The sequence below is a fragment of the Nematostella vectensis genome, chromosome 1, assembly GCF_932526225.1.
Source record: "Nematostella vectensis chromosome 1, jaNemVect1.1, whole genome shotgun sequence".
NCBI classification, from domain to species: domain Eukaryota; kingdom Metazoa; phylum Cnidaria; class Anthozoa; order Actiniaria; family Edwardsiidae; genus Nematostella; species Nematostella vectensis.
Window position 1 is genome coordinate 711,284 of NC_064034.1, and position 25,703 is coordinate 736,986.

General features: G+C 36.6%; 2 protein-coding genes across 2 annotated transcripts; both read right to left on the minus strand.

Moving 5' to 3' along the window:
* Positions 1-70: 70 nt before the first annotated feature.
* LOC5505841 (protein YIPF1) lies at positions 71-12,523 on the minus strand. The gene is made up of 12 exons (XM_032374192.2): positions 12,401-12,523; positions 11,582-11,627; positions 11,219-11,335; positions 10,369-10,388; positions 8,584-8,664; positions 5,812-5,899; positions 4,544-4,654; positions 4,182-4,336; positions 2,696-2,762; positions 2,196-2,248; positions 1,346-1,408; positions 71-534 (listed from the first exon to the last, which is right to left on the minus strand). The coding sequence occupies exons 1-12, from the start codon at positions 12,440-12,442 to the stop codon at positions 418-420; spliced, it is 960 nt and encodes a 319-aa protein (XP_032230083.1). The 5' UTR covers positions 12,443-12,523; the 3' UTR covers positions 71-417.
* A 2,510-nt stretch (positions 12,524-15,033) lies between these two features.
* LOC5505838 (phenylalanine--tRNA ligase alpha subunit) lies at positions 15,034-25,669 on the minus strand. The gene is made up of 13 exons (XM_001626530.3): positions 25,460-25,669; positions 20,968-21,105; positions 19,808-19,909; positions 19,598-19,716; positions 19,383-19,475; positions 18,144-18,272; positions 17,921-18,036; positions 17,732-17,822; positions 17,532-17,631; positions 17,252-17,420; positions 17,082-17,159; positions 16,752-16,866; positions 15,034-15,224 (listed from the first exon to the last, which is right to left on the minus strand). The coding sequence occupies exons 1-13, from the start codon at positions 25,601-25,603 to the stop codon at positions 15,119-15,121; spliced, it is 1,500 nt and encodes a 499-aa protein (XP_001626580.1). The 5' UTR covers positions 25,604-25,669; the 3' UTR covers positions 15,034-15,118.
* Positions 25,670-25,703: the final 34 nt, after the last annotated feature.

The window sequence follows — 25,703 nt, forward strand, 5'->3', positions numbered from 1 at the left end:
TTCTTGTTGTCTGCTGTGCTATCACATCATCACCCCAATTTAATATAAGATGCAACCACCAACCTCAGCATTACTTGAAACCTCAGACTTTTTAATTCTCTTTATTTTAATACAGTGTTTTAACTACCAAATGTAGCTTATGGGTATAAATAATTTACAAGTATCCTTTTCATAGTATTTCAATATTGCAAAGTTTTGTAGCTTTATTCGTCTCCCTTCTATTCATCACCATTCCTCTATGTTTGACCTCCCATTTCATTGAGAGTTCGCTAGAATGCTATAGGCCTAGTAACAACACTATTAATTGCCATTGATTCCCTCCAACCCCGATTCTGATTCAAGTAACCTATTAGCCATGTTCAAGGCTCTGGGTAATGCCTCCACACTGATAAAAAAAAAACATCTCACATTAAAGTATTACTTGGGTCTTGGTGTCGTAGCAAGGGTTGAAGAGAGAGTGGTTGCAATAGTAGTTACGAAAGTAGAAGTGGTGGTAGTTATGGGGCTCTCTGGTGGTCCATGGAAAAAGTACAGCTGCAAAAAAGGGATCAACATAAGATGTCCATTTTGAGAGATAAAGAGTTCGAATCTATGTATTGTACATGATATAAAATAAAATAAAAACAAGAAATAAAATAAAGCTGAAATGAAGGATTTCTATAGTAGCTGTGTGTTCTGTGCAGTGTTGATATACAGTATTTGTGTTGCAATTATACCGCAGTGTGACACGCTCTTCGGGGGCCACCAAGACAGAGAAAGTCAGCCATTTGGCATGCGAGATTTACTGTTTGGATTGACATGGACTTGATAACCAAGGGGAATCTGATGAGCACTAAGCATATTTTTCCATGCTGGTTTGCAAGTGACAATGATGACAGTCAGACGGTGTGTTTCGCGTATCCTTATTGGCTTACTCCACAAAACTCGAGGTGGCACGGTAGCGCGCATCTTATCAGATAGTACGTTTCGCGTATCCTTATTGGCTTACTCCACAAAACTCGAGGTGGCACGGTAGCGCGCATCTAATCAGATAGTACGTTTCGCGCATCCTTATTGGCTTACTTCACAAAACTGTAGAGGTGGCACGATAGCGCGCGTCTTATCAGATAGTACGTTTCGCGCATCCTTATTGGCTTACTCCACAAAACTGTCGAGGTGGCAACGGTAGCGCGCGTCGTATTAGATAGTACGTTTCGCGCATCCTTATTGGCCTACTTCACAAAACTGTGAAGGTGGCCACGGTAGCGCGCGTCGTATCAGATAAAACAATTCGCCCATCCTTACTGGCTTACTTCACAAAACTGTCAAGGTGGTCACGCTGTCGCGCGTCGCACTGTAACAGTACCTTAAAGCCGATGGCCAGTAGCCCATGGAGAAGAAAAATCAGCAGCATTATGACCAGTGACACCTGTTGAAGGGCAAAGTCGCATATGGTGACTGGTTTTCTAGCATCCCATTGTGGCAAACACAGAAAGTACTTAATATCCCCACAATAACCACACATATCTAGGCCTGTATATGCCGCCAGCATGTTGTTGTTGTTGTTTTAAATGCGTATTATAACTAGATAATTGCCTAAAAGAATAATAAATTACAAGCATGCACTTGCAGAAAAAAAGTAACAAGTCAAAGCATTGTTATGGATTTTACTATTTTTTGTATTTACGGTGAGGACAAAAAGCGAGCTATGCTGAACATCTTTAACCAATCAGATTCGGCTTAAACAACGTAAACATTTTGAAAAAAAGTGTTCAGCCAATGAGAAACGCCGGACGTTGTTTATTTGATCTCGTACGTGTAGTCGACCGTGGGAAATACGGGCCCGTGCGGCAAGATTACTTTAGAGTTTTGCCTATTTTTCATTCACATTACACAAAAATATACCTCCTTAGTTCTGCCGGATAATTCATAGCACAGCGTGTATATCGAAAGTAGTCCCTCTCATAAAGTTTTCTTTTCTATTTTTATCTGTCCATTGAGCGTGGGAACACCTTAACCTGATTGGCTGGAAACTTTTTTTTTTCAAAATGTTTAAGGTGTTCAAGCCGAATATGATTGGTCAAAGTTGTTCAGCATGGCCGGCTTTTATTGTCGTCACTGTAATTCTATCTAATTTCAAATAGTTTACAAAAGATGGAAAATCCACATTCATAGAAATTTGAACAGTGCAAACAGATTTATTACATAAACTTTACCTTTTTGTCATCATCTTCCACTGCTGGCCAAAACGTCAACAACAGGACTGAGCCTAAAACCGAAAACACATGCATAAGGCTCAGACAATATTCTGTATCATAAACACATGTATAAGACTCGGACAATGTTCTGTATGATAAACACGTGTATAAGGCTCAGACAATGTTCTGTATCATAAACACATTAAGACTCGGACAATGTTCTGTATGATAAACACACGTATAACGCTCAGACAATGTTCTGTATCATAAACACATGTATAAGACTCGGCAATGTTCTGCATCTTGTATAACATTCAGAATGTTCTGTATGATAAACACAATTATAACATTCAGATGATGTTCTGTAAGATAAACACATTTATAACATTCAGGCAATGTTCTGTATGAGAAACTCATGTATAAGATTCGCACAACGTTCTTTTTGATAAATATGTATAAGACTCAGACAATGGTCTGTATGATTTAGTAAAGTGAGCTTTACTAAATATTATACATACCTGATAATACCATTCCAATCAATACAAAAATCCATCTCAGCCACTCCACAGGTATCACCCACAGAAACTAGAGTAACAATTAAAATGTTAACATCATTTCTAGCGAGACGTTTTATGGGGGATGAGGATCTGACAAAAACATGGTAAAATGGTTTATTATAGTTATAAATAGTAATAATAAAAATAATGATAATGACAGTGACACTGATAGTAATAGTAATAGTAATGGTAATGGTAATGGTAATGGTAGTGGTAGTGGTAGTGGTAATGGTAATGGTAGTGGTAGTGGTAGTGGTAGTGGAAATGGTAATGGTAATGGTAATGGTAATGGTAGTGGTAATGGTAGTGGTAGTGGTAGTGGTAGTGTTAGTGTTAGTGTTAGTGTTAGTGGTAGTGGTAGTGGTAATGGTAATGGTAACAGTAATAGTAATAACCGATATAGGTATGTACTGTAGGTAGACAGTTACCAGTATAGGTATGTAGGTAGACATTTACCGATATAGGTATGTAGATAGACAGTTACCGATATAGGTATGTAGATAGACAGTTACCGATATAGGTATGTAGGTAGACAGTTACCGATATAGGTATGTGGATAGACAGTTACCGATATAGGTATGTAGATAGACAGTTACCGATATAGGTATGTAGATAGACAGTTACCGATATAGGAATGTAGATAGACAGTTACCGATATAGGTATGTAGATAGCTACCAGTATAGGTAAGTAGATAGACAGTTACCGATATAGGTATGTAGGTAGACAGTTACCAATATAGTTATGTACTGTAGGTAGACAGTTACCAGTATAGGTATGTAGGTAGACAGTTACCGATATAGGTATGTAGATAGACAGTTACCGATATAGGTATGTAGGTAGACAGTTACCGATATAGGTATGTAGATAGACAGTTACCGATATAGGTATGTAGATAGACAGTTACCGATATAGGTATGTAGATAGACAGTTACCGATATAGGTATGTAGGTAGACAGTTACCGATATAGGTATGTAGATAGACAGTTACCGATATAGGTATGTAGATAGACAGTTACCAATATAGTTATGTACTGTAGGTAGACAGTTACCAGTATAGGTATGTAGGTAGACAGTTACCGATATAGGTATGTAGGTAGACAGTTACCGATATAGGTATGTAGATAGACAGTTACCGATATAGGTATGTAGGTAGACAGTTACCAGTATAGGTATGTAGGTAGACAGTTACCGATATAGGTATGTAGATAGACAGTTACCGATATAGGTATGTAGGTAGACAGTTACCGATATAGGTATGTAGATAGACAGTTACCGATATAGGTATGTAGATAGACAGTTACCAATATAGTTATGTACTGTAGGTAGACAGTTACCAGTATAGGTATGTAGGTAGACAGTTACCGATATAGGTATGTAGGTAGACAGTTACCGATATAGGTATGTAGGTAGACAGTTACCGATATAGGTATGTAGATAGACAGTTACCGATATAGGTATGTAGATAGACAGGGAGTATCCATAGACACAAAGGATTTCCAAGAAGGAGTACCCAGCATTGCTCTTCCTCCACAAAAGCAGCCCCCACAGTCCTGTCGGCACCAGGAATGCATATGCATAGATAGCTGCAGCAGCTAGAGTAACTAGATAAAAAATGAAAGTCATATTTGTGTGACAAAAAGGGCGGTTATAGGATACCTATTAACAAGTGTCCCAGGCTAGAGTCCAAGTGCCGTGGGACAATGAACCTCCATGAACGTACAAACACAGCCTATAGTGTATAAAGCTGCTGCAGCTACTCACCAGACAATAGGGGAAGAAGTACGCCTCTGATCAGATAAAATCCTTACCTTTGTGGAAATCGTAGACCCACTCATGGTCTCCAGTGTGGACCAGGTAACTGGCCAGATTACCAGCTATGGCAGTAGTAAACACCAGTGTTGCACAAACCCAGAAAGGTCCTGTAAAAATTACAAATGTAGATGTGTATTTAGGTATTCTGATATTAAGGTTGTCTCTACATAGTGTCCTTTTACACTTAAACCAAACAATAATCACATTTACCCTTGGAAACATATTACATTATACAATATATGCTTCTCAGGGGAAGACAGAAGGGAGCACACTGTATTTTATAATTTTTGTTCTAGAGGGGGTGGGAATTTACAGTAGAACTAATATGGGTGTATGGTATCAAATATTTTTCTTGTAGGTGACCTTTCCATATAGATCTGGGTTTGGTCTTAAGATATGTGACCTTACCATATAAATCTGGGTTTGATGTAATATGTTATGTAGACTTTACCATATAGATCTGGGTTTGGTGTAAAACATTATGTAGACTTTACCATATAGATCTGGGTTTGGTGTAATACATTATGTAGACCTTACCATATAGATCTGGGTTTGGTTAATACATTATGTAGACCTTACCATATAGATCCGGGTTTGGTGTAAAATGTTATGTAGACTTTACCATATAGATCTGAGTTTGGTGTAATACATTATGTAGACTTTACCATATAGATCTGAGTTTGGTGTAATACATTATGTAGACCTTACAATATAGATCTGGGTTTGGTGTAATACATTATGTAGACCTTACCAAATAGACCTGAGTTTGGTGTAATACATTATGTAGACCTTACCATATAGACCTGAGTTTGGTGTAATATGTTATGTAGACTTTACCATATAGATCTGGGTTTGGTGTAAAACATTATGTAGACTTTACCATATAAATCTGAGTTTGGTGTAATACATTATGTAGACCTTACCATATAGATCTGGGTTTGGTTAATACATTATGTAGACCTTACCATATAGATCTGAGTTTGGTGTAATATGTTATGTATATCCTACCATATAGATCGGTTTTGGTGTAATATGTTATGTAGACCTTACCATATAGATCTGGGTTTGGTGTAATACATTATGTAGACCTTACCATATAGATCTGGGTTTGGTGTAATATGTTATGTATATCCTACCATATAGATCTGGGTTTGGTGTAAAACATTATGTAGACCTTACCATATAGATCTGGGTTTGGTTAAAACATTATGTAGACCTTACCATATAGATCTGGGTTTGGTGTAATACATTATGTAGATCTTACCATATAGATCTGGGTTGGGTCTTATGTGTGATATCAGGAAGTTTCTCTTATATGCAGGGACCATTGATCCAAGGATTCTGTGTCCAACCTAAAACAAGATGGCATGTCAAAGGCCAGATCCAAGCCCAGTTATACACCCTTTACAACTACAAGGAAAGACTGGCTGTTTTGACAGACGTTTTTTGTACAGTATAAGCACCAGAAAAGTATCAACATCAAAGAATGCCTGATAAATACCATAGGTATCAACATCAAGGAATACCACAGGTAGCCCAGGCTCATGGCGAGTGTAGGTTTATTACAGTTTGTATGAGCGTACAGAGTTTGTATGAGCGAACCAAGTTTGTATGAGCGAATAAATCTTGTTGAAATAAATATGCTGATTTGAAAATAAAACAGTAGCTTGACGTTGCTGCTACTGAAACCCGCCATTATTTGCCATTTTAAGCTGTTTTAGCCGCTGCATATTTTTCCTGTCGCCTTCTGTATATAAAATAGACATAAAACATCAAAGAATGCCTGATAAATACCTGATAAGTGTCAACATCAAAGAATGCCTGATAAATACCTGATAAGTGTCAACATCTAAGAATTCCTGGTAAATACCTGATAAGTGTCAACATCAAAGAATGCCTGATAAATACCTGATAAGTGTCAACAACAAAGAATGCCTGATAAATACCTGATAAGTGTCAACATCAAAGAATGCCTGGTAAATACCTGATAAGTGTCAACATCAAAGAATGCCTGATAAATACCTGATAAGTGTCAACATCAAAGAATGCCTGATAAATACCTGATAAGTGTCAACATCGAAGAATGCCTGATAAATACCTGATAAGTGTCAACATCAAAGAATGTCTGATAAATACCTGATAAGTGTCAACATCAAAGAATGCCTGATAAATACATGATAAGTGTCAACATCAAAGAATGCCTGATAAATACCTGATGAGTTTCAACATCAAAGAATGCCTGATAAATACCTGATAAGTGTCAACATCTAAGAATTCCTGGTAAATACCTGATAAGTGTCAACATCAAAGAATGCCTGGTAAATACCTGATAAGTGTCAACATCAAAGAATGCCTGATAAATACCTGATAAGTGTCAACATCAAAGAATGCCTGATAAATACCTGATAAGTGTCAACATCAAAGAATGCCTGATAAATACCTGATAAGTGTCAACATCAAAGAATGCCTGATAAATACCTGATAAGTGTCAACATCTAAGAATTCCTGGTAAATACCTGATAAGTGTCAACATCAAAGAATTCCTGGTAAATACCTGATAAGTGTCAACATCAAAGAATGCCTGATAAATACCTGATAAGTGTCAACATCAAAGAATGCCTGATAAATACCTGATAAGTGTAAACATCTAAGAATTCCTGGTAAATACCTGATAAGTGTCAACATCAAAGAATTCCTGGTAAATACCTGATAAGTGTCAACATCAAAGAATGCCTGATAAATACCTGATAAGTGTCAACATCAAAGAATGTCTGATAAATACCTGATAAGTGTCACCATCTAAGAATTCCTGGTAAATACCTGATAAGTGTCAACATCAAAGAATGCCTGATAAATACCTGATAAGTGTCAACATCAAAGAATGCCTGATAAATACCTGATAAGTGTCAACATCAAAGAATGCCTGGTAAATACCTGATAAGTGTCAACATCAAAGAATGCCTGATAAATACCTGATAAGTGTCAACATCAAAGAATGCCTGATAAATACCTGATAAGTGTCAACATCAAAGAATGCCTGATAAATACCTGATAAGTGTCAACATCAAAAAATGCCTGATAAATACCTGATAAGTGTCAACATCAAAGAATGCCTGATAAATACCTGATAAGTGTCAACATCAAAGAATGCCTGATAAATACCTGATAAGTGTCAACATCAAAGAATGCCTGATAAATACCTGATAATTGTCAACATCAAAGAATGCCTGATAAATACCTGATAAGTGTCAACATCAAAGAATGCCTGATAAATACCTGATAAGTGTCAACATCAAAGAATGCCTGATAAATACCTGATAAGTGTCAACATCAAAGAATGCCTGATAAATACCTGATAAGTGTCAACATCAAAGAATGCCTGATAAATACCTGATAAGTGTCAACATCAAAGAATGCCTGATAAATACCTGATAAGTGTCAACATCAAAGAATGCCTGATAAATACCTGATAAGTGTCAACATCAAAGAATTCCTGGTAAATACCTGATAAGTGTCAACATCAAAGAATGCCTGATAAATACCTGATAAGTGTCAACATCAAAGAATGCCTGATAAATACCTGATAAGTGTCAACATCAAAGAATGCCTTGTAAATACCTGATAAGTGTCAACATCTAAGAATGCCTGATAAATACCTGATAAGTGTCAACATCAAAGAATGTCTGATAAATACCTGATAAGTGTCAACATCAAAGAATGCCTGATAAATACCTGATAAGTGTCAACATCAAAGAATGCCTGATAAATACCTGATAAGTGTCAACATCAAAGAATGCCTGATAAATACCTGATAAGTGTCAACATCAAAGAATTCCTGGTAAATACCTGATAAGTGTCAACATCAAAGAATGCCTGATAAATACCTGATAAGTGTCAACACCGAAGAATGCCTGATAAATACCTGATAAGTGTCAACATCAAAGAATGCCTGGTAAATACCTGATAAGTGTCAACATCTAAGAATGCCTGATAAATACCTGATAAGTGTCAACATCAAAGAATGCCTGATAAATACCTGATAAGTGTCAACATCAAAGAATGCCTGATAGTACTCAAATGTCCAAAAAGGTGGAGCCTTTCGTTCACTACCGAGCAGCTGCAAACATAAAAGTAAAAACATGAATGGATGTGGATAATTGGTACCTGGGAAAAACTGCCTTTGGTCCAATGGTAGCAACATGGTTTTCTGAGTAAAAAAAACTGTTTGAGTAAATAGGGTAAGGTATGGTAGGTATAATAGTGAGGTATAATGATAATATATAATGGTATGGTAAGGTATAATGGTTAGGTATATTGTTTTTTTGGTAATGTAGTATGGTAATGTATAATGGTAAGGTATACAGGGCTTCTGGAATTACGCGGGAAAAAACTCCAAATTACGCGGGAGTCTTTGCTAAATTACGCGCTAAATTAAGTGGAAAATCAATCATTACGCGCTAAATTATGCGGGATTTTGCAATACATTTTTCTTTAAAAATCAAAATTTTGTGGGATATTACATTTATTACACGGAATATCAACTGTTACGCCCAAACTACATTTTGTACCAAAGGAAAGCACGAAATAACTTGAAAAGGTTATTTTTTTGCGTGAAAATATCTTAGGCAAATTTTCATTGGCTCCTAGCCACCAGCCAATTAAAAAAGGTATTTTATTATTAGTCCCAGGCCTTCACGGTTTAGCAAAGAACGCCTAGTCATTTTATTTGTTTTCGAAATTCAGTTCAAAATATCACACTCTTACGAAGAATATCTATCTCTTTTTACGGGAAATAGAGGTTTTGTCTTTCAAAATTTAGCCAAATTACGCGGGATTATGCGGAATTTGTGGATTACGCAGAAAAAGCCAAATTACACGCTTCCGCATAAGCACGTAATTCCAGAAGCCCTGGGTATAATGGCAAGGTAAATTGGTAAGATATAATGGTGAGGTATAATGGTAAGGTTTAATGGTAAGGTATAATGGCAAGGTATAATGGTGAGGTATAATGGTAAGGTTAAAATGGTAAGGTATAATGATAAGGTATTGTGGTGAGGTATAAAAGTAAGGTAAAACGGTAAGGTATAATGGCAAGGTAGTATGGTAAGGTATAATGGTAAGGTTAAAATGGTAAGGTATAATGATAAGGTATTGTGGTGAGGTATAAAAATAAGGTATAATGGTAATGTATAATGGTGTGTAATAATGGTAAGGTATAATTTTCAGCTATAAATTAAGGTATATATAGTACTGTATAATGGTAAGGTATTATGCTATTGTATAATGGTAAGGTATAAAAATAAGGTATAATGGTAAGGTATAATTGTAAGGTATAATGGTAAGGTATAATGTTGAGGTATAATGGTAAGGTATAATGAAGAGGTATAATGATAATGTATAATGGTGAGGTATAGTGGTAAGGTATAATGGTAAGGTATAATGGTGAGGTATAATGGTAAGGTGTTATAGTGAGGTATAATGGTGAGGTATAATGGTGAGGTATAATGGTAAGGTATAATGGTAATGTATCATGGTAGAGTGGTTTTTAAAATCTCGTGAAACATGATGTAGTAGTTAAAGTGTAATAGTCAACCAAAACAAAAGAGAACAAAGACATTACAGTGTATTAGTACTATAAATAAACTTAATTGTATTTCACAGGCTTTTGAAAACCACTCTAACGTATGAAAATAAGGTATAATGGTAATGCATAATTGTGTGCTATAATGGTATAATAAAGGTAAGGTATAATTTTACTGGTATAACGGTTATGTATTAAAAAGTATAGATGGTCAGGTTAATCTAGATAGTTCCCACTCACCTCTACTTTATCCCCATCATCTGAAAAAAAAATGTTACAAAAAATCACTAGGAATAATAACCATGTATATCTTGTAAAGGAACATCTTTGCAGGTGTATAGACAGGATCTTGCCCCCCCCCTCCCTTTCCCTCCCCCCTTCCGTTAAATAAACCAAAAAAGGTGTCCTTGTAGTAGCTTTAGGATCAATTAAAATGGTGTAAAATCTAAAAAAAATAAAATAAAAGAGACCTGTGCCTGCCTTTCTGATAAGAATTTTCTATTTACCGCAAGAAGTACAAGTAAAACAAGGATTTTGTCCTTGACTTGTCTTTAACTAGTCTTAAGAGATATATATATATATCAATGCTGTTATTTTTCATGGGGAGGGCCAAAGTTGGCGAAACTAATGCCACTAAAACTTTGACTTTGGTTACACACAACCAAGCATGGACCCTGAAGCTATATTCTGCCTTGGTTTTCATTATTTCAGGTTGACAACAAAGTTTTTTAGATATTTACTTTAATAAAGCAAAGCATATCAGTTTCCAATATAATGTATGTCAATACAGAGCAAATATCCATAGATGGGTTTCTAAGGGCAAGTACCCTGCTCAATGGGTTCCGCATAATGTACCAGTCAACTCTTGTTACTGCAGCTAAAAAGACTCAGGGGTTTTCATAGAACTGAGAGTGTGCATAACTGAAAGTTGATGGAGATAACTGAGAGTCGATGGGAATAACAGACGGTGAATAGGAATAACTGGCAGTCAATGGGAATAATCGATAGGGATAACTGACAGTTGATGGAGATAACTGACAGCCAGTGGGGATAGATAACAATTGATTGGGATAACTGCTTTTCAACCCACCATCACTATCATCTGCTGCTTTGGGTGGAGGGGGAAAGGATGATTCAATAGGGACAGCGTTTCCTATTGTTCCACTTGTTGTAGTTGTGCTCTGTGGGACAGTTTCTTTATGGAAATCTAGTAAGGTAAATCAGTCATTATTGACATACAAATTTCTGTATTGGAACTGCATTAGAATCTCATGAGAACTTCAGCCAAAAGTAATAAAACAAACCAAACAGGAAATTTCAGTTTAATTGGCAAAAAATAAAGGCCAATAACTTGGAGACTCCCAGTAAAAGCAAGATGGTTGGTAGGTATGAGCACAATAATCTTTAAACAATTATTTGATAATTTGCTAGACGAATGGCAGAAATATCTCACCTTGGAAAATAAGATCGTCTATGACATCATCGTCATCATCATCAACCTTACCCACAGAGAGCGAAAGAAACTTGATTTTCAAAGTTACGTGTGGTTACACAGTCATACTTAAAGAGTGTTCATTAAATACACCGAGGGAAGGAAAGAAATATTTTGAGGGGGGGGCTCCGAAAATTTTTAACCACCTAAAGGGGAGCTCCGAAATAAAAAGGGAAATAGAAAGAAAATTTTGGGGTTCTATGTGGGGGGGGGGTTCTATGTGGGGGGGGGGGGGGGGGGGGGTTCTATGTGGGGGGGGAGGGGTTCTATGTGGGGGGGCACCGAAAAAATTTTTCATTTTTACAATGAAAGGGGGGCTCTGAAATGTTAAGGTGTCTTGAGTAAAAATCTTCCCTCCCCCACCCCCCTTGGTGTAATTAATGAACACTCCCTTACTGTAAAAAATATTTCTTCACGTTTAACAAGAGGTCATTCATTAGTTTTTGAAAGACAAGATAGCGTATCGCCTTTAGAATGAATGATTTCGTTTAAAAAGACTAAGGGAGCCGGTCATTTATCGATGGTGCATAGCACTGTAGACAAACAAGTGCAATATCATATTTGACATACATCATTGAATCATCTTCTTCGAATTAAGTGATCAATTATTGTGTGTATTGTGATGAATTCGCCATGAAGGCAAAATTGAAACTTCATAAAAGGTCACTCGTATCAAATCTACCTTCAGAAAACAATTATAAGTAAGAGTCACGATGTACTCTATGTGGTAAGGAACCTCTAAGCGAAGATATAGTATTTATCACTTAATGGTGGATTTACCGGGATATCAATCAGGCCCTGTTTTTCACTCTCGTCCGCCATCTTGGATTTCTTTGTTGTTCTGGAAATAGCGCATGCGCAGGCTTGAACGACGAGTGAGCACAGGGAACCCAAAGTTTGTCACGCAAAGTGCGCTGTCTGTACCCCGGCTACACATTTTCATACTAATCAAGGGCTCTGTGAGCCAACTCGTGAATGCAAATTTGTTTTTCTAGTTATTTTCTTGTGTGCAAAAAAAACATATACAGGATGAATTATGAACAAAGGATGAACACATCCAAGATGCTGGGAGCACATAACAATGTCCTTTCTTTTCGATGTGATGAAACACCAAGAACAGTTTGATTATTTATTATTATCATAAAAAGTAAAGAAAAAAAGAAAAAAAAATAGACGTCACAAGTAGGGATCGAACCTCCGGTCTCTGACGTCTTAGACAAGCACCGAGGCATTGCCGAAGTAACCTCTGAGTAAAATTAGTTTTTGTGATTATTGATAACAGTAGTGTTAATAAAAATGTAGACCACACATAGGTGCTAATGGGGTTTCAGCAGTTCACACTCGCATGCACAGGTAGCACCGCCTATGACCTCATGCCTAAGACATGCGGGATTATTGTTGATAAGCACTAGGTATGCTTTACTCATACCATTATTCGCACTCACAACCTACCGATTTCATATTGCATATTAGGGAGCTCACAGGTCATTCGTTATTTGATAATTCTCTTCAAATTTGTGAAATGAAGTTCTAAAGCACAAAGTTAAATGTTTTATACATAGACAAAAACTGAAATGATTTGCGCATTCGGCAAATCGCTATATTTTTTAAGACACAAAGTACCATGTTATGAAGCACAAAGTTAAATATTTAATGCACAGACAAAAACTGGAATGATTTGTGCATTCGGCAAATCGCGAGATTTTTTGAGACACAAAGTTGAATATTTTATGCAATAGACAAATACTGAAATAATTTGCGCATTTGGCAAATCGCGAGATTTTTTAAGACACAAAGTCCCATGTTATAAAGCACAAAGTCAAATATTTTACGCAATAGAAAAATAGTGCTATGTTATAAGCACAAAGTTGAATGTCGTGAACGGTATACTGAAATGTTTCAAGCAAAGGCAAAATGATGAGTTTTTTAAGACACAAAGTACAATGTTTTGAGACACAAAGTGCGATATGGTGAACTAAACCTGCAATGTTTTAAGCGATAATCAAATAGTGATTTGTCGTGACACTCAAAGTGAGTTGTCGTGACGCGAATAGTTCAAAGTCGTGACCGAAAGGTGAGATGTTGCTAACGAAAACCTTGAGTGGCCCTCATGGGCTTCCGTACCTCGCCGTACCAAGGTCGCATTATCCGACTAGCCCACCCACTCCCGAAAGTTGGTGCGACCTCCTCATTAATTCAATTTCGTGCGCAATAAACGGTGTGCTAACGTCGCATTATCTGTCGAACTTTTCTAGAGCGGCACGATAATGCGACCCTAGCACGCCGTTTAATCTAGGCCTAAGATACCAATTTAGACTCGTTTTTAACTCGTCAATTTCAACGCTAAAAACCCTGCTATGTTCAACCTGTTTTAAGGTCTTATTGTCAATTGAAACAGAGGGTTGGCGATTAAGAGTTTTCTGATGGGTTCCTATCAATAAAACTCTGGTTTTGATATGTTTATTCTCAGCTTATTGGACAGAAGCCACTCTTCTAATAATAATGATAGTGATGGTGATGACAGAGTTTATTCATCGCCATTGTAGTTAACATAAGTCGGAGATCATTATTAATGGTCAGATCAACTTCCTCTAAGTTTTCGCCTGATGCAGTAAGGTTTGTATCATCTGCAGACAGGCGGGGGTCAGTTGACCTTAGACACTCTGGAAGGTCATTTATGTAAACGAGGAAGAAGAGTGGGCCAAGAATTGAGCGTTGAGGAATTCCGCAAACAATTTGGCTTTCAAAAGACAAGACCTCTTCTAACTTGCACTTCAGCTTACGATTTGATAAATATGATTGTAATAATGAGATCCTAAAACACAACCATATTAAATAATTTTCTGTCCATATTGACATACCAGCTATTTCTACTATCTATCAAGGCAGAGGCAGTGGAGTGTTGACTGTGAAAGCCAAATTGGTGCTCAGATAGCAAGTTATTTGAATTGAAGCTATACTACTGACGGATACTCACTAAGGAATAACGTAAAATATGTATGCCCGCGATCTTTGGCCAATCAGAGAATTCGTGCACTAACCTTTTTCGCGCGAGAAAAATGGCTCATGCAATCAGACAATTCAGATACAGCTTCCCGAGCGCAGTCCCCAACGTAGTAACGAGTAGACCCACCTGCTTCTACTTGTTAGTCGCCACTTTCCGCGCGTGACCTCAGATCGAAGACCACATCAGCAAACGTATTTGGTGACTTTGACACCAACAAATTTGTGCCTGCCTTGAGCTGATTATAATTGCATTGAACCAGCTAATACTGTATTTTATATGGCCTTACGGTATATCGCGCGCTGCCCCTTATCTTTTTGAGATCACGCGATATGACAAAACCTTTGTCTGATTGTTGTGTATTGTAATATTGTGCGTAGGAGCGCGCAATAAACAAACAAACAGCTAGTCTAGCTTTGACAGCATTTATTAATAGTATTTAGTAATGTACATATTTTATTCTATTCCTCGCTCCTTTGCCTTCCATTCCATTCCTAGCCTTCCAGTAGGCAAATAGGATTGCGGTACACCATGTCAAGGTCAACCTTGTGTCCAATCAGGTCCCGGATATTGGAGATCCCATATTTGATCATCGTGGGTCTACATAAAGTGAAACAATAAATACATAAAAATAAAAACATTAATTAACTAAAACCCAATTTCAACGATCAGCGGTGTGGGAGGCAACACAAAAAAATGTTCTTGTGTGTATTTTGCTGGCTTTAGTTGTTGTGTGTGTATTGTTGCCTTTAGTTGTTGTGTGTGTATTCTTGGCATTAGTTGTTGTGTGCGTATTGTTGGCTTTAGTTGTTGTGTCTGTTTTGTTGGCTTTAGTTGTTGTGTGTGTATTGTTGGCTTTAGTTCTTGTCTGTGTATTGTTGGCAGTAGTTGTTGTGTGTATTTTGCTGGCTTTAGTTATTGTGTGTGTTTTGTTGGCATTAGTTGTTGTGTGCGTATTGTTGGCTTTAGTTGTTGTGTGTGTTTTGTTGGCATTAGTTGTGTGTGTATTGTTGGCTTTAGTTCTTGTCTGTGTATTATTGGCATTAGTTGTTGTGTGTGTATCGCTGGCTTTAAGTAGTTGTTGTGTGTGTATTGTTGGCATTAGTTCGTGTGTTTTTTGCTGGCATTAGTTGTTGTGTGTGTATTGTTGGCTTTAGTTGTTGTGTGTGTATTGTTGGCATTAGTTGTTGTGTGTGTATTGTTGCCATTAGTTATTCTGTGTGTATTGCGCTGGCTTTAGTTCTTGTGTGTATTTTGCTGGCTTTAGTTCTTGTGTGTGTATTGTTGGCATTAGTTGTTGTGTGTGTATTGTTGGCTTTAGTTGTTGTGTGTGTATTGTTGGCTTTAGTTGTTGTGTGTGTATTGGTGGCTTTAGTTGTTGTGTGTGTATTGTTGGCTTTAGTTGTTGTGTGTGTATTGCTGGCATTAGTTGTTGTGTGTATTTTGTTGGCATTAGTTGTTGTGTGTATTGTTGGCATAAGTTGTTGTGTGTGTTTTGCTGGCTTTAGTTCTTGTGTGTATTTTGTTGGCTATGGTTGTTGTGTGTATTTTTGGCATTAGTTGTTGTGTGTGTATCGCTGGCTTTAAGTAGTTGTTGTGTGTGTATTGTTGACTTTAATTATTCTGTGTGTATTGCACTGGCCTTAGTTGTTGTGTATATTTTGCTGGCTTTTAGTTGTTGTGTGTGTATTGTTGGCTTTAGTTGCTGTGTGTGTATTGTTGACTTTAGTTGTTGTGTGTATTGTTGCCATACATCGTTGTAAATGCAGACATCACCTGTCTGTCGAAAATTTGTGCCAGTGCATTTCTGTGGCTCATGAAGTGCAGTTTTAAAAGATTAACCTTCTGAGTTAGTTTCCACATCAGAGACGGCTTGCAATATAATAATATTGTTGATTAACCCTCTGAGTTAGTTTCCACATCAGAGACGGCTTGTAATATAATAATATTGTTGAGTTTAAGGTGAATCCACCTGCTTAGCAGGCATATAAACGCATATATAGAAGTTGATTGTAAAAGAAACTGAATATAGAAGAGGACTTTAGCCCAAACTTACAGTTCAAATCCTGACTATAATGGTTAGAGGGCATTTCCAATACTTGAAACAATCCCTAGCATTTTACTAACCTTTCAAGTGATAGCCCCCATGCTATCACAGAGACGTCATCAGGTAATCCCATTGGTCTCAACATTTCAGGCCGGAACACCCCTGAGTTACCGACCTCAACCCACTTTTTCAGTCCTGTAGGCATAAATGGTGTTCAGAGTTCCCATATCCGGAGATATTGTCGGAATTTGGGTACACGATATGGATGAAATCCCAACTGTTATCTTGTGCCCAAAAGAGTAGTATGTGTGGAAAAGGTAGAAAGAGGGAGAGTCACATTATCACCTCGGAAAGCAGCCTTCATTCTCAACACCTTAACCCTGTACCCTACCAACTAGTTCTTTGCTCACCTTCATGGTAGCTGAACACCTCCATACTAGGCTCTGTGTATGGGTTGTAAGCTGGCTTGAAGCGCAATTTTGTGATACCTGAAAAACATCAGGAAACATCAATTTTCCTTTGTTTTGATAAAATAAAGATTACAAAAAAACAATATAGAATTAACATAATATATACACACCTAACTTTCTAAAAAACTGATGCAAAGTGCCAATCAGGTCACCAAGTGTCAGATTGCGATCTGCAACCAATCCCTCGATCTGGTGAAACTCTGCCAGATGAGTAGCGTCAAGGGTCTCATTTCGGAACACTCGGTCAATGGAGAAGAATTTTGCAGGAGTGAATTTCTCCTAGGCAAAAATATAATATAGCAAATAACTACATGATAACTTCATAAAACTAATAACACCATTATAATAATAAGTATCATCCTTCGTTCATGATCAAATAACGGCATGTACCTGTTGTCCAAGCTTGTAGAGCATGCGCGCACTCACAGCAGTTGTATGTGTTCTTAGTAAGTTCTTCTTGGCTTCCTCTGTCTTCCACTCATACTGGTAACTTGAACAGAGAACATAGCAATTGAGCATATGATCAGAATTATAGTATCAGGCCGACCCCTATGATGATGAAAACTTTAATATTACATAATGATATTAACCCCTGAGATCCATAGCCTCCTTGTTCATGAACTCTCTTGACATCTTCAACATAGGACTGGGGCACTTCACCCAGCTTAGCAAACTTTGGATCTAGAAACAGATAAATAAACAAACAGATTAGGAATCCTGCCTCATAATATATATGATATAATAAAGGGCACAGCCACCCTGCAAGGCAAGTAACTTGCCTGATATGAAGAAAGTGTCATGAGCGTCTCGGGCAGGGTGCTGCTGTGGCTGGAACAAAGAATCAAAATTCCAGAAGGAGCTCTCTATAAAGTTATTGGTAGCCATTTCTGTAAATCTGAAATCAAACAGAACACGTGTCAGTACAAACAGAACAACATGGCTCAGAGGTAGATCCAGAAACTGAGGACGGGTAAAAATGCATTATATTAAATTCTCACTTACCCCATTTCAAGAAAAATCTGCCTGAACTGAGCTCTGACTTTCATGAGTGGGTGGAGATGACCAGATGTTACAGGTGTACCGAGTGCATCAAAATTGTACGCCTTGAACTCCTTGTCTCTCCAGGAGCCACTAGCAATGGAACAGGGTCAGTGAAGCATGGTATTAGTATACAGGGTTAGTTAAACATAGTATTACTAAAACAGGGTTAGTTAAACATAGTACTACTAAAACAGGGTTAGTTAAACATGATATTAGTATACAGGGTTAGTTAAACATGGTATTACTATACAGGGTTAGTTAAACATAGTATTACTAAAACAGGGTTAGTTAAACATGATATTAGTATACAGGGTTAGTAAAACATGGTATTACTATACAGGGTTAGTTAAACATGGTATTACTATACAGGGTTAGTGAAACATGGGTATTACTATACAGGGTTAGTAAAACATGGTATTACTAAAACAGGGTTAGTTAAACATAGTATTACTAAAACAGGGTTAGTTAAACATGGTATTACTAAAACAGGCTTAGTTAAACATGGTATCACTATACAGGGTTAGTTAAACATGGTATTACTAAAACAGGGTTAGTTAAACATAGTATTACTAAAACAGGGTTAGTTAAACATGGTATTACTGAAAAAACAGGGTTAGTGAAACATGGTATTACTGAAACAGGGTTAGTTAAACATAGTATTACTAAAACAGGGTTAGTTAAACATGGTATTACTAAAAAACAGGGTTAGTGAAACATGATGTTACTAAAACAGGATTAGTTAAACATGGTATTACCAAAACAGGGTTAGTTAAACATGGTATTACTAAAACAGGGTTAGTTAAACATGGTATTACTATACAGGGTTAGTTAAACATGGTATTACTAAAACAGGGTTAGTTAAACATGATGTTACTAAAACAGGGTTAGTTTAACATGGTATTACTAAAACAGGGTTAGTGAAACATGATATTACTAAAACAGGATTAGTTAAACATGGTATTACTAAAACAGGGTTAGTGAAACATGATATTATAAAAACAGGGTTACTTAAACATAGTATTACTAAGACCGGGTTAGTTTAACATGGTATTACTAAAACAGGGTTAGTGAAACATGATATTACTAAAACAGGGTTAGTGAAACATGATAATATTACACTATAGGGTTAGTGAAACATTGCAGTTTGGGGCTTGAATTCTTTGTTGTGGAACATAATTAACAAAAAGAGCATTAACATACCTAAGCAACATATCTGCTGTTAGATCAGCCTCTAGTCTTTGTACTGACAAGCTAAAAGCTTTGCCTTTTGTCACATAAAAGCTTTTGATCACCCTAAAAGCAAACACATTGTGAGTGCTACATCACTAAGTATATTGACACCTTTTGGATATAAATTGATTTAAATTGTTAAGATTAATTTACAATTTTTTTTTAAGATGAAAATAATTACTTACTGTGTTGTGACTAGCTTTCTCTTTTTCAATTCTTTTATTTTAGCTTCAGGTATATCATTATAATCATGATTAAGAACTTTAAGAAGCATAAGCTGTACACTATCGTCTATTTTTTCAACCTGTGAAAAATAATGGATAATACACAATTTAAACATCTAGCATCAAAATATACCTAGATTCATTGGTACCTTAAAAGATTAAACTCAGTACCTTTTTAAAGACTCTAGGACCTCCCTCAGCTTGTTTATCAATACGTAACCACCCGGAAGACATAGCTTTACTAAAACCAATGTTAGCATGCTCACCAAGACTCTATCAAAAGACAAGAAAATGAGTAGCACACATAAAAAAAACATGTTATAACAGTTTATATTTCTAATATGGGCCATAAGTAGCACACAGCCAAAAAAACATGTTATAACAGTTTATATTTCTAATATGGGCCATAATAAGTAGCACAGCCAAAAAAACATGTTATAACAGTTTATATTTCTAATATGGGCCATAAGTAGCACACAGCCAAAAAAAACATGTTTTAACAGTTTATATTTCTAATATGGGCCATAAGTAGCACATAGCAAAAAAAACATGTTATAACAGTTTATATTTCTAATATGGGCCATAAGTAGCACACAGCAAAAAAAACATGTTATAACAGTTTATATTTCTAACATGGGCCATAAGTAGCACACAGCAAAAAAACATGTTATAACAGTTTATATTTCTAACATGGGCCATAAGTAGCACACAGCAAAAAAAAACATGTTATAACAGTTTAAAATGATGGTTGAAGGCTTTCATAGAAAGTGCTCAATACTCGAAAGTAGAGCGGTGTATAGTGTTGGTTTGAGAAAAATACAAACTACATAGGTTTCCCTACAGGTCTGTTTCGTGGTTGCCCACTCATCAGGGGATTTAACAGTTTATATTTCTAATATGGGCCATAAGTAGCACACAGCAAAAAAAACATGTTATAACAGTTTATATTTCTAATATGGGCCATAACAAGTAGCACACAGCAAAAAAAACATGTTATAACAGTTTATATTTCTAATATGGGCCATAATAAGTAGCACACAGCAAAAAAAAAAAACATGTTTTAACAGTTTATATTTCTAACATGGGCAAGAATGGGCTGAAGCCCTTCCACATACATAATCCAGAAGTGCCATTAGGTGAAAGAAGTCATCACCTATCGACTGATATAAACCCTCTTTCTGTCCCCCTCTCCCCTCCTAAGGGAGCAGACTTCTCATTATTTGTTAGTCAGCACCTATCGACTGATATCAATCATCTTTCGCCCCCCCCCCCCCTCTCCCCTCCTAAGGGCAAATTCACTGCACAGTCAATCTATTACCTATGTAGCCTACCTTTATATTGGATTGTGGCATTCCCCCCTCTGGTATGGCATCAAATACCCAAGCTTCATGGCTTCCATTCTCTGCTATCTGGTTCCCTTCATCAGTTAGTACAAGACTCTGAACTTGTCTTTGCTCTGTATTGATCAGCTGAAGCAATAGCAAAAGCAAGGGCTTGTCAGGATACAGAGTATGTACAATAACTGTTGAAAACTAAACACCGTTGAAGATGATGATAACAATGATGAATGGTGAATCTTTAATCTTTAATCTTTAATCTTTAATAGTTATACTCCTAAAAAACAGTTAAGACTATACTAGGAGTTGAAAAAGAAAATACAATATGTAAATACAAAAGAAAAATATAATAATAATAATTATCGGCCATCGGAGAAATAATTTAGGTTAAATTTAAAATGAAGCATAAATATATATTACTTGAAAATTATTGAAATTAGATATTTGATAAAATTAAATAATTAATTATATATACATGAAATTAAAATTATCATCAATAGAGTGAATGCCATAAATGCATGAAATAGCCAACCAACAAGAATCAACCCAGGCGCGAAACAAAGAATCTTTGCCTCACCCTTGAGCCAACTCCCGCTAGATTGGCAGCCGCTCCATGCATCCATGGCATGCACCCTAAAGATCAGAAACTAGTAAAAAAATATGTTAATTGTTAATATAAATGTTAAATAAAAATAAATATATCTTTTCATGCATATATATATGAATAGGTATTATTAATTGGTTTGGACTTTTAATAATAAACTGTCCTTGAACTTAGCTAACGAATCTGGGATTGTAGATAAATTTATACTGTTCCAAGTTCTTATAGTTCTTGGGTAAAATGAATATTTATAAGTGTCATTCAATGTTACAAGTTGATGGAAGGGCGCGCAGTTGGGTTGTCTTGAGACTCTTGTGATAGGTGTTACTTCGGGTGGAAAAGATATACCAACAAGGCCATTGTAGATTTTATAGAACATATGTGCTTGATTTAATTGCCTACGTTGTTCCAAGGATTCCCATCCTAGTGAGTTGATCATAGGAGAAACACTACTATAGCGTGAGTAATCATTGAAAACAAATCTTGCTGCACGTCGTTGAATCATCTCAATCTTGTTTATATTACATTGTGTATATGGATTCCATGCACTGGTGGCATATTCTAATTTAGGACGAACAAGTGTTCTATAGGCAGAGTCTTTTACTTCAGGAGAACAACCAGATAGAATGCGTTTCAAAAGGCCAAGGGTAGAATTTGCCTTTTTGCAGATGTTATCACAGTGTTCGTTCCATGATAGATTATCAGCGATGGTTACTCCTAAGTAGGGGGTAGAAGATGCTTGGGTTATACATTTTCCATCCATGGAGTAAGTAAACTTAACAGGTATTTTCTTTCGAGTAATTCCTAAATGATAACATTTAGAAACATTGAATTTAAGTTGCCAAGTTTTTGACCACACAGATAAACGATCGAGGTCTTGTTGTAAAGCTTGACAGTCCTGTAATGAAGCTACCTCTCTATATAATACACAGTCATCTGCGAATAGACGAAGGTTAGATTGTATAGATGTTGAAATGTCATTAATAAACAATAGGAATAACACTGGGCCCAAAACAGAGCCCTGAGGCACGCCAGACACTACAGACTTGGATGAAGAAACAGTACCATTGACTGAAACACTTTGTTTGCGGTTTGATACAAATGCTTTGATCCAATTGAGCATATTACCTCTGATGCCATAAAAATCAAGTTTAATGAGCAGTTGTTGGTGCGGGACGGAATCAAAGGCCTTTGAGAAGTCTAATAATAAAACATCAGTTTGGCCACGAAAATTAATAGTTTTTGCCCAGTCATGAATTGCAGAGATTAGTTGAGTTTCACAGGAAAATTTTTCCCTAAATCCATGTTGTTGGTTGATAAGGATATTATGAGATGACAAGTGTTTGGCCATATGGCTGAGAATGATGTGTTCCATTATTTTACAGCAAATAGAAGTTAATGAAATGGGTCGATAATTGGCTGGCTCAGATTTCAAACCCTTCTTGTGAATCGCTGTGATTAAAGCATTTGACCAATCAGATGGAATCTTGTTGCAGTCGAAAGATTGTTGAAAAATGAATGCTAGCCAATGTGATATTGATTGGGAAACTTCTTTCAGAACATTTGCAGGAATTTCGACGGGCCCGCATGCCTTCTTGGGATTTAATTCAGATAATTGCTTACAGACTCCTTCAGCAGAAATGTGAAGATCTGGAATTGATGAATATGGTGAATTTCCAAGAACAGGTGTTGGTAGTTGTTCTTGTGTAAATACTGAATGGAAAAAAGTATTAAGAGTTTCAGCTTTATGTGCGTCTGTCACAGAAACAGAGGAATCATTGTTCTTTAAAGGCGGGATGCCAATAGACTCTGATTTGCTACTCCTTACATAAGACCAAAACTTTTTGGGATTATCTTTTAAGCTATTGCCTATGATGTTATTAAGATAATCATTATGGGAGTCTTTGATGAGCTTTGAAACCAGATTACGCTGACGCTTGAAAGCCTCCCAGTGTTGTTGATTTTTGGACTTAATGGCTTTTTTATGCATACGATCTTTCTTGCGCATTTCTCTTTTGATGTTGGTATTAATCCATGGTAATTTATATTTTGGGCGTGAAGATTTTTGTGGAATAAACTGAGATATCCCAGTAGACAATGAGGTTTTAAACAGGACCCAGTTTTCTTCAACTGTTCTCTTTTCTGGATTTTTGAAAATAATGATCATGATCACAAGATAAGAAGGGAGAAAGGGAAGAGAATAATACTGATATGATCTGCTAGCTACACAAAAAAGCTTGTTAAGATTGTGTTCTGCTTATGATAGCAGACCATGTCTTAAGTCTTTCATTGCCATAACGCCCTGAGACGCCTGTAAAATATAGGCCCAACTCCAAAACGTCAAAAATGCAAACTAAACATCACCAGACCCGGATACTCATAGATTCATCCAAGGCATAGACAACCTTCAAAAGCGCTTCTAAGCAATGTAATAGAATTGACTCTTTTGTCAAAATATCAACCTTAATTTCTGACCAATTCGTAAACAAATGCTTAAAAACTTAGAAACATTTCTTACCAAAAAAATTCCGAACTAAAAATAGAGACAAGCAAACACAGATCAAGTCACCAATAGATACCTTTATTGCGCTCCGTCAGGTCCCATTTTAAAGCATTCAGTCACAATAATCAGTGCTAGAACCTCCATTAGAAGCGAGTCACCATGTTTAGCCTGTTTTGCATGCCTGCGCTGCATCATGGGAGTAGATAGATAGAAACTTTATTAAAGTGTCATAAACAACCTCTAGCCGGGGATAAAACCCCTACTAATTGGGGGACACAAAAAAAAAGATAAAATTATAAAAATTATACTGATTATTAAAAATTTAAAATTGTAGATTCTTACTGATAAAGCTAAATAAATAAATATATATATATATATAAATACATGTAAATTGATTGTAATCTATATGAAATTATGAAGAAAAAAAATGACTAGATTTAAAAATTATCATGCGGAACATAGGGCACAGCCCTTACAATTTTCTTGGAAACACCTTGACAGACAGGCGGGCAATCTCCTCCCCCATAATCATAACAGTTTTTTTTATAAATCTCTTTGCCCCGAAGCCAAACAAAACATTTCCAAGTCCAAGGAACCCAGAATAAGCCTGAAAACAATTTTTGAATAAGGTTGGGCAGCAAAGATGGCCCACATTGGAGAGTATGAGGCCATTCACCAGAAAATTCCTTTCTCACTTGGTGAAGCCCAGACAAGGAATTATCTCATTGAATCAACCTCAGCGTGCAAACATCCATAAGCACAGCATTAATTATGCCCAAAAAGACTTCATGATGTCCTAAGGCACTCTCCAGATGTGAAAAAGCTGTAATTTTTAAGCAAATTACAAGCAAAACTGTTGTAAGCAACAGGCTGTAGCAGTGCCGTCGCTAGAAAGAAAAGGCACCGCAGTGCATTGTTGGAAACTTCAAGGCATACCGTCTTGGGTCAGCGGTAGCTTAGCTTAACTGGTAGTGTTGGACTTGAAATAGGGGGGGAGGTTTCTGTTTTCAGTCTGTTTTTCTTACAATGTTGCTCAAAAGTACCCAGGAGTACAGGGGTTAAAGTCTTAAAGTCATAATTCTTTATAGCTTGGGCTAATTTGTTCATCATGGGGTGATCATGACATTCTGTTGCTAAATCATAATTACCATTATTGTCATTATGATGGGGTGTAAGGCACAGGATCTATTCATAAAACAATTCCACACATATCTTATTGTGCGTTATCATCCTAAAAAAAAGGTATTTTCTAATTGTATACAATGTAGTCTTTCTCATTAGGACATTTCGACCTTAATATCTTAAGACTGATCCTTAGATGATAATGTTAAATATATCTGAAAACAAGTGCAATTGACACTCATCAAGCTCCGACATCTCACCTCGCCAGCAGACTGAATACTCTTAACCAGGCCTACGATAATTTGGTGATCTTTGCCAAATTCCCGAGCGAGTTCAAAAGTATCAACTCCCCCATTTTTCTCTACTTCCTCTAGAAGCAGTTTTTCGAGGCTTTGTGAACCCATATGAACGGAAGATGAAATGAAGTCAGGAAAATTTCATCAGATTTTCATCTAAAAATGTGCTATTTGAAAACCGCTGACCGTAATATGTGTCTGGCTAATA

What these genes read in the sequence shown, in the direction of transcription:
- LOC5505841 (XM_032374192.2), bottom strand. Translation starts at nt 12,442, where the DNA reads ATGGCGGACGAGAGTGAAAAACAGGGCCTGATTGATATCCCG. An exon ending in ACCCAACCCAGATCTATATG is followed by an intron (nt 4,655 to 5,811) that starts GTAAGATCTACA and finishes TAATTTTTACAG; the next exon opens with GACCTTTCTGGGTTTGTGCA. An exon ending in CTATCTACATACCTATATCG is followed by an intron (nt 2,763 to 4,181) that starts GTAACTGTCTAT and finishes TTGTTACTCTAG; the next exon opens with TTTCTGTGGGTGATACCTGT.
- LOC5505838 (XM_001626530.3), bottom strand. Translation starts at nt 25,603, where the DNA reads ATGGGTTCACAAAGCCTCGAAAAACTGCTTCTAGAGGAAGTAGAGAAA. An exon ending in GTATTCAGTCTGCTGGCGAG is followed by an intron (nt 21,106 to 25,459) that starts GTGAGATGTCGG and finishes CTATTGCTTCAG; the next exon opens with CTGATCAATACAGAGCAAAG. An exon ending in TGGGGGCTATCACTTGAAAG is followed by an intron (nt 15,225 to 16,751) that starts GTTAGTAAAATG and finishes CACTTTATGTAG; the next exon opens with ACCCACGATGATCAAATATG.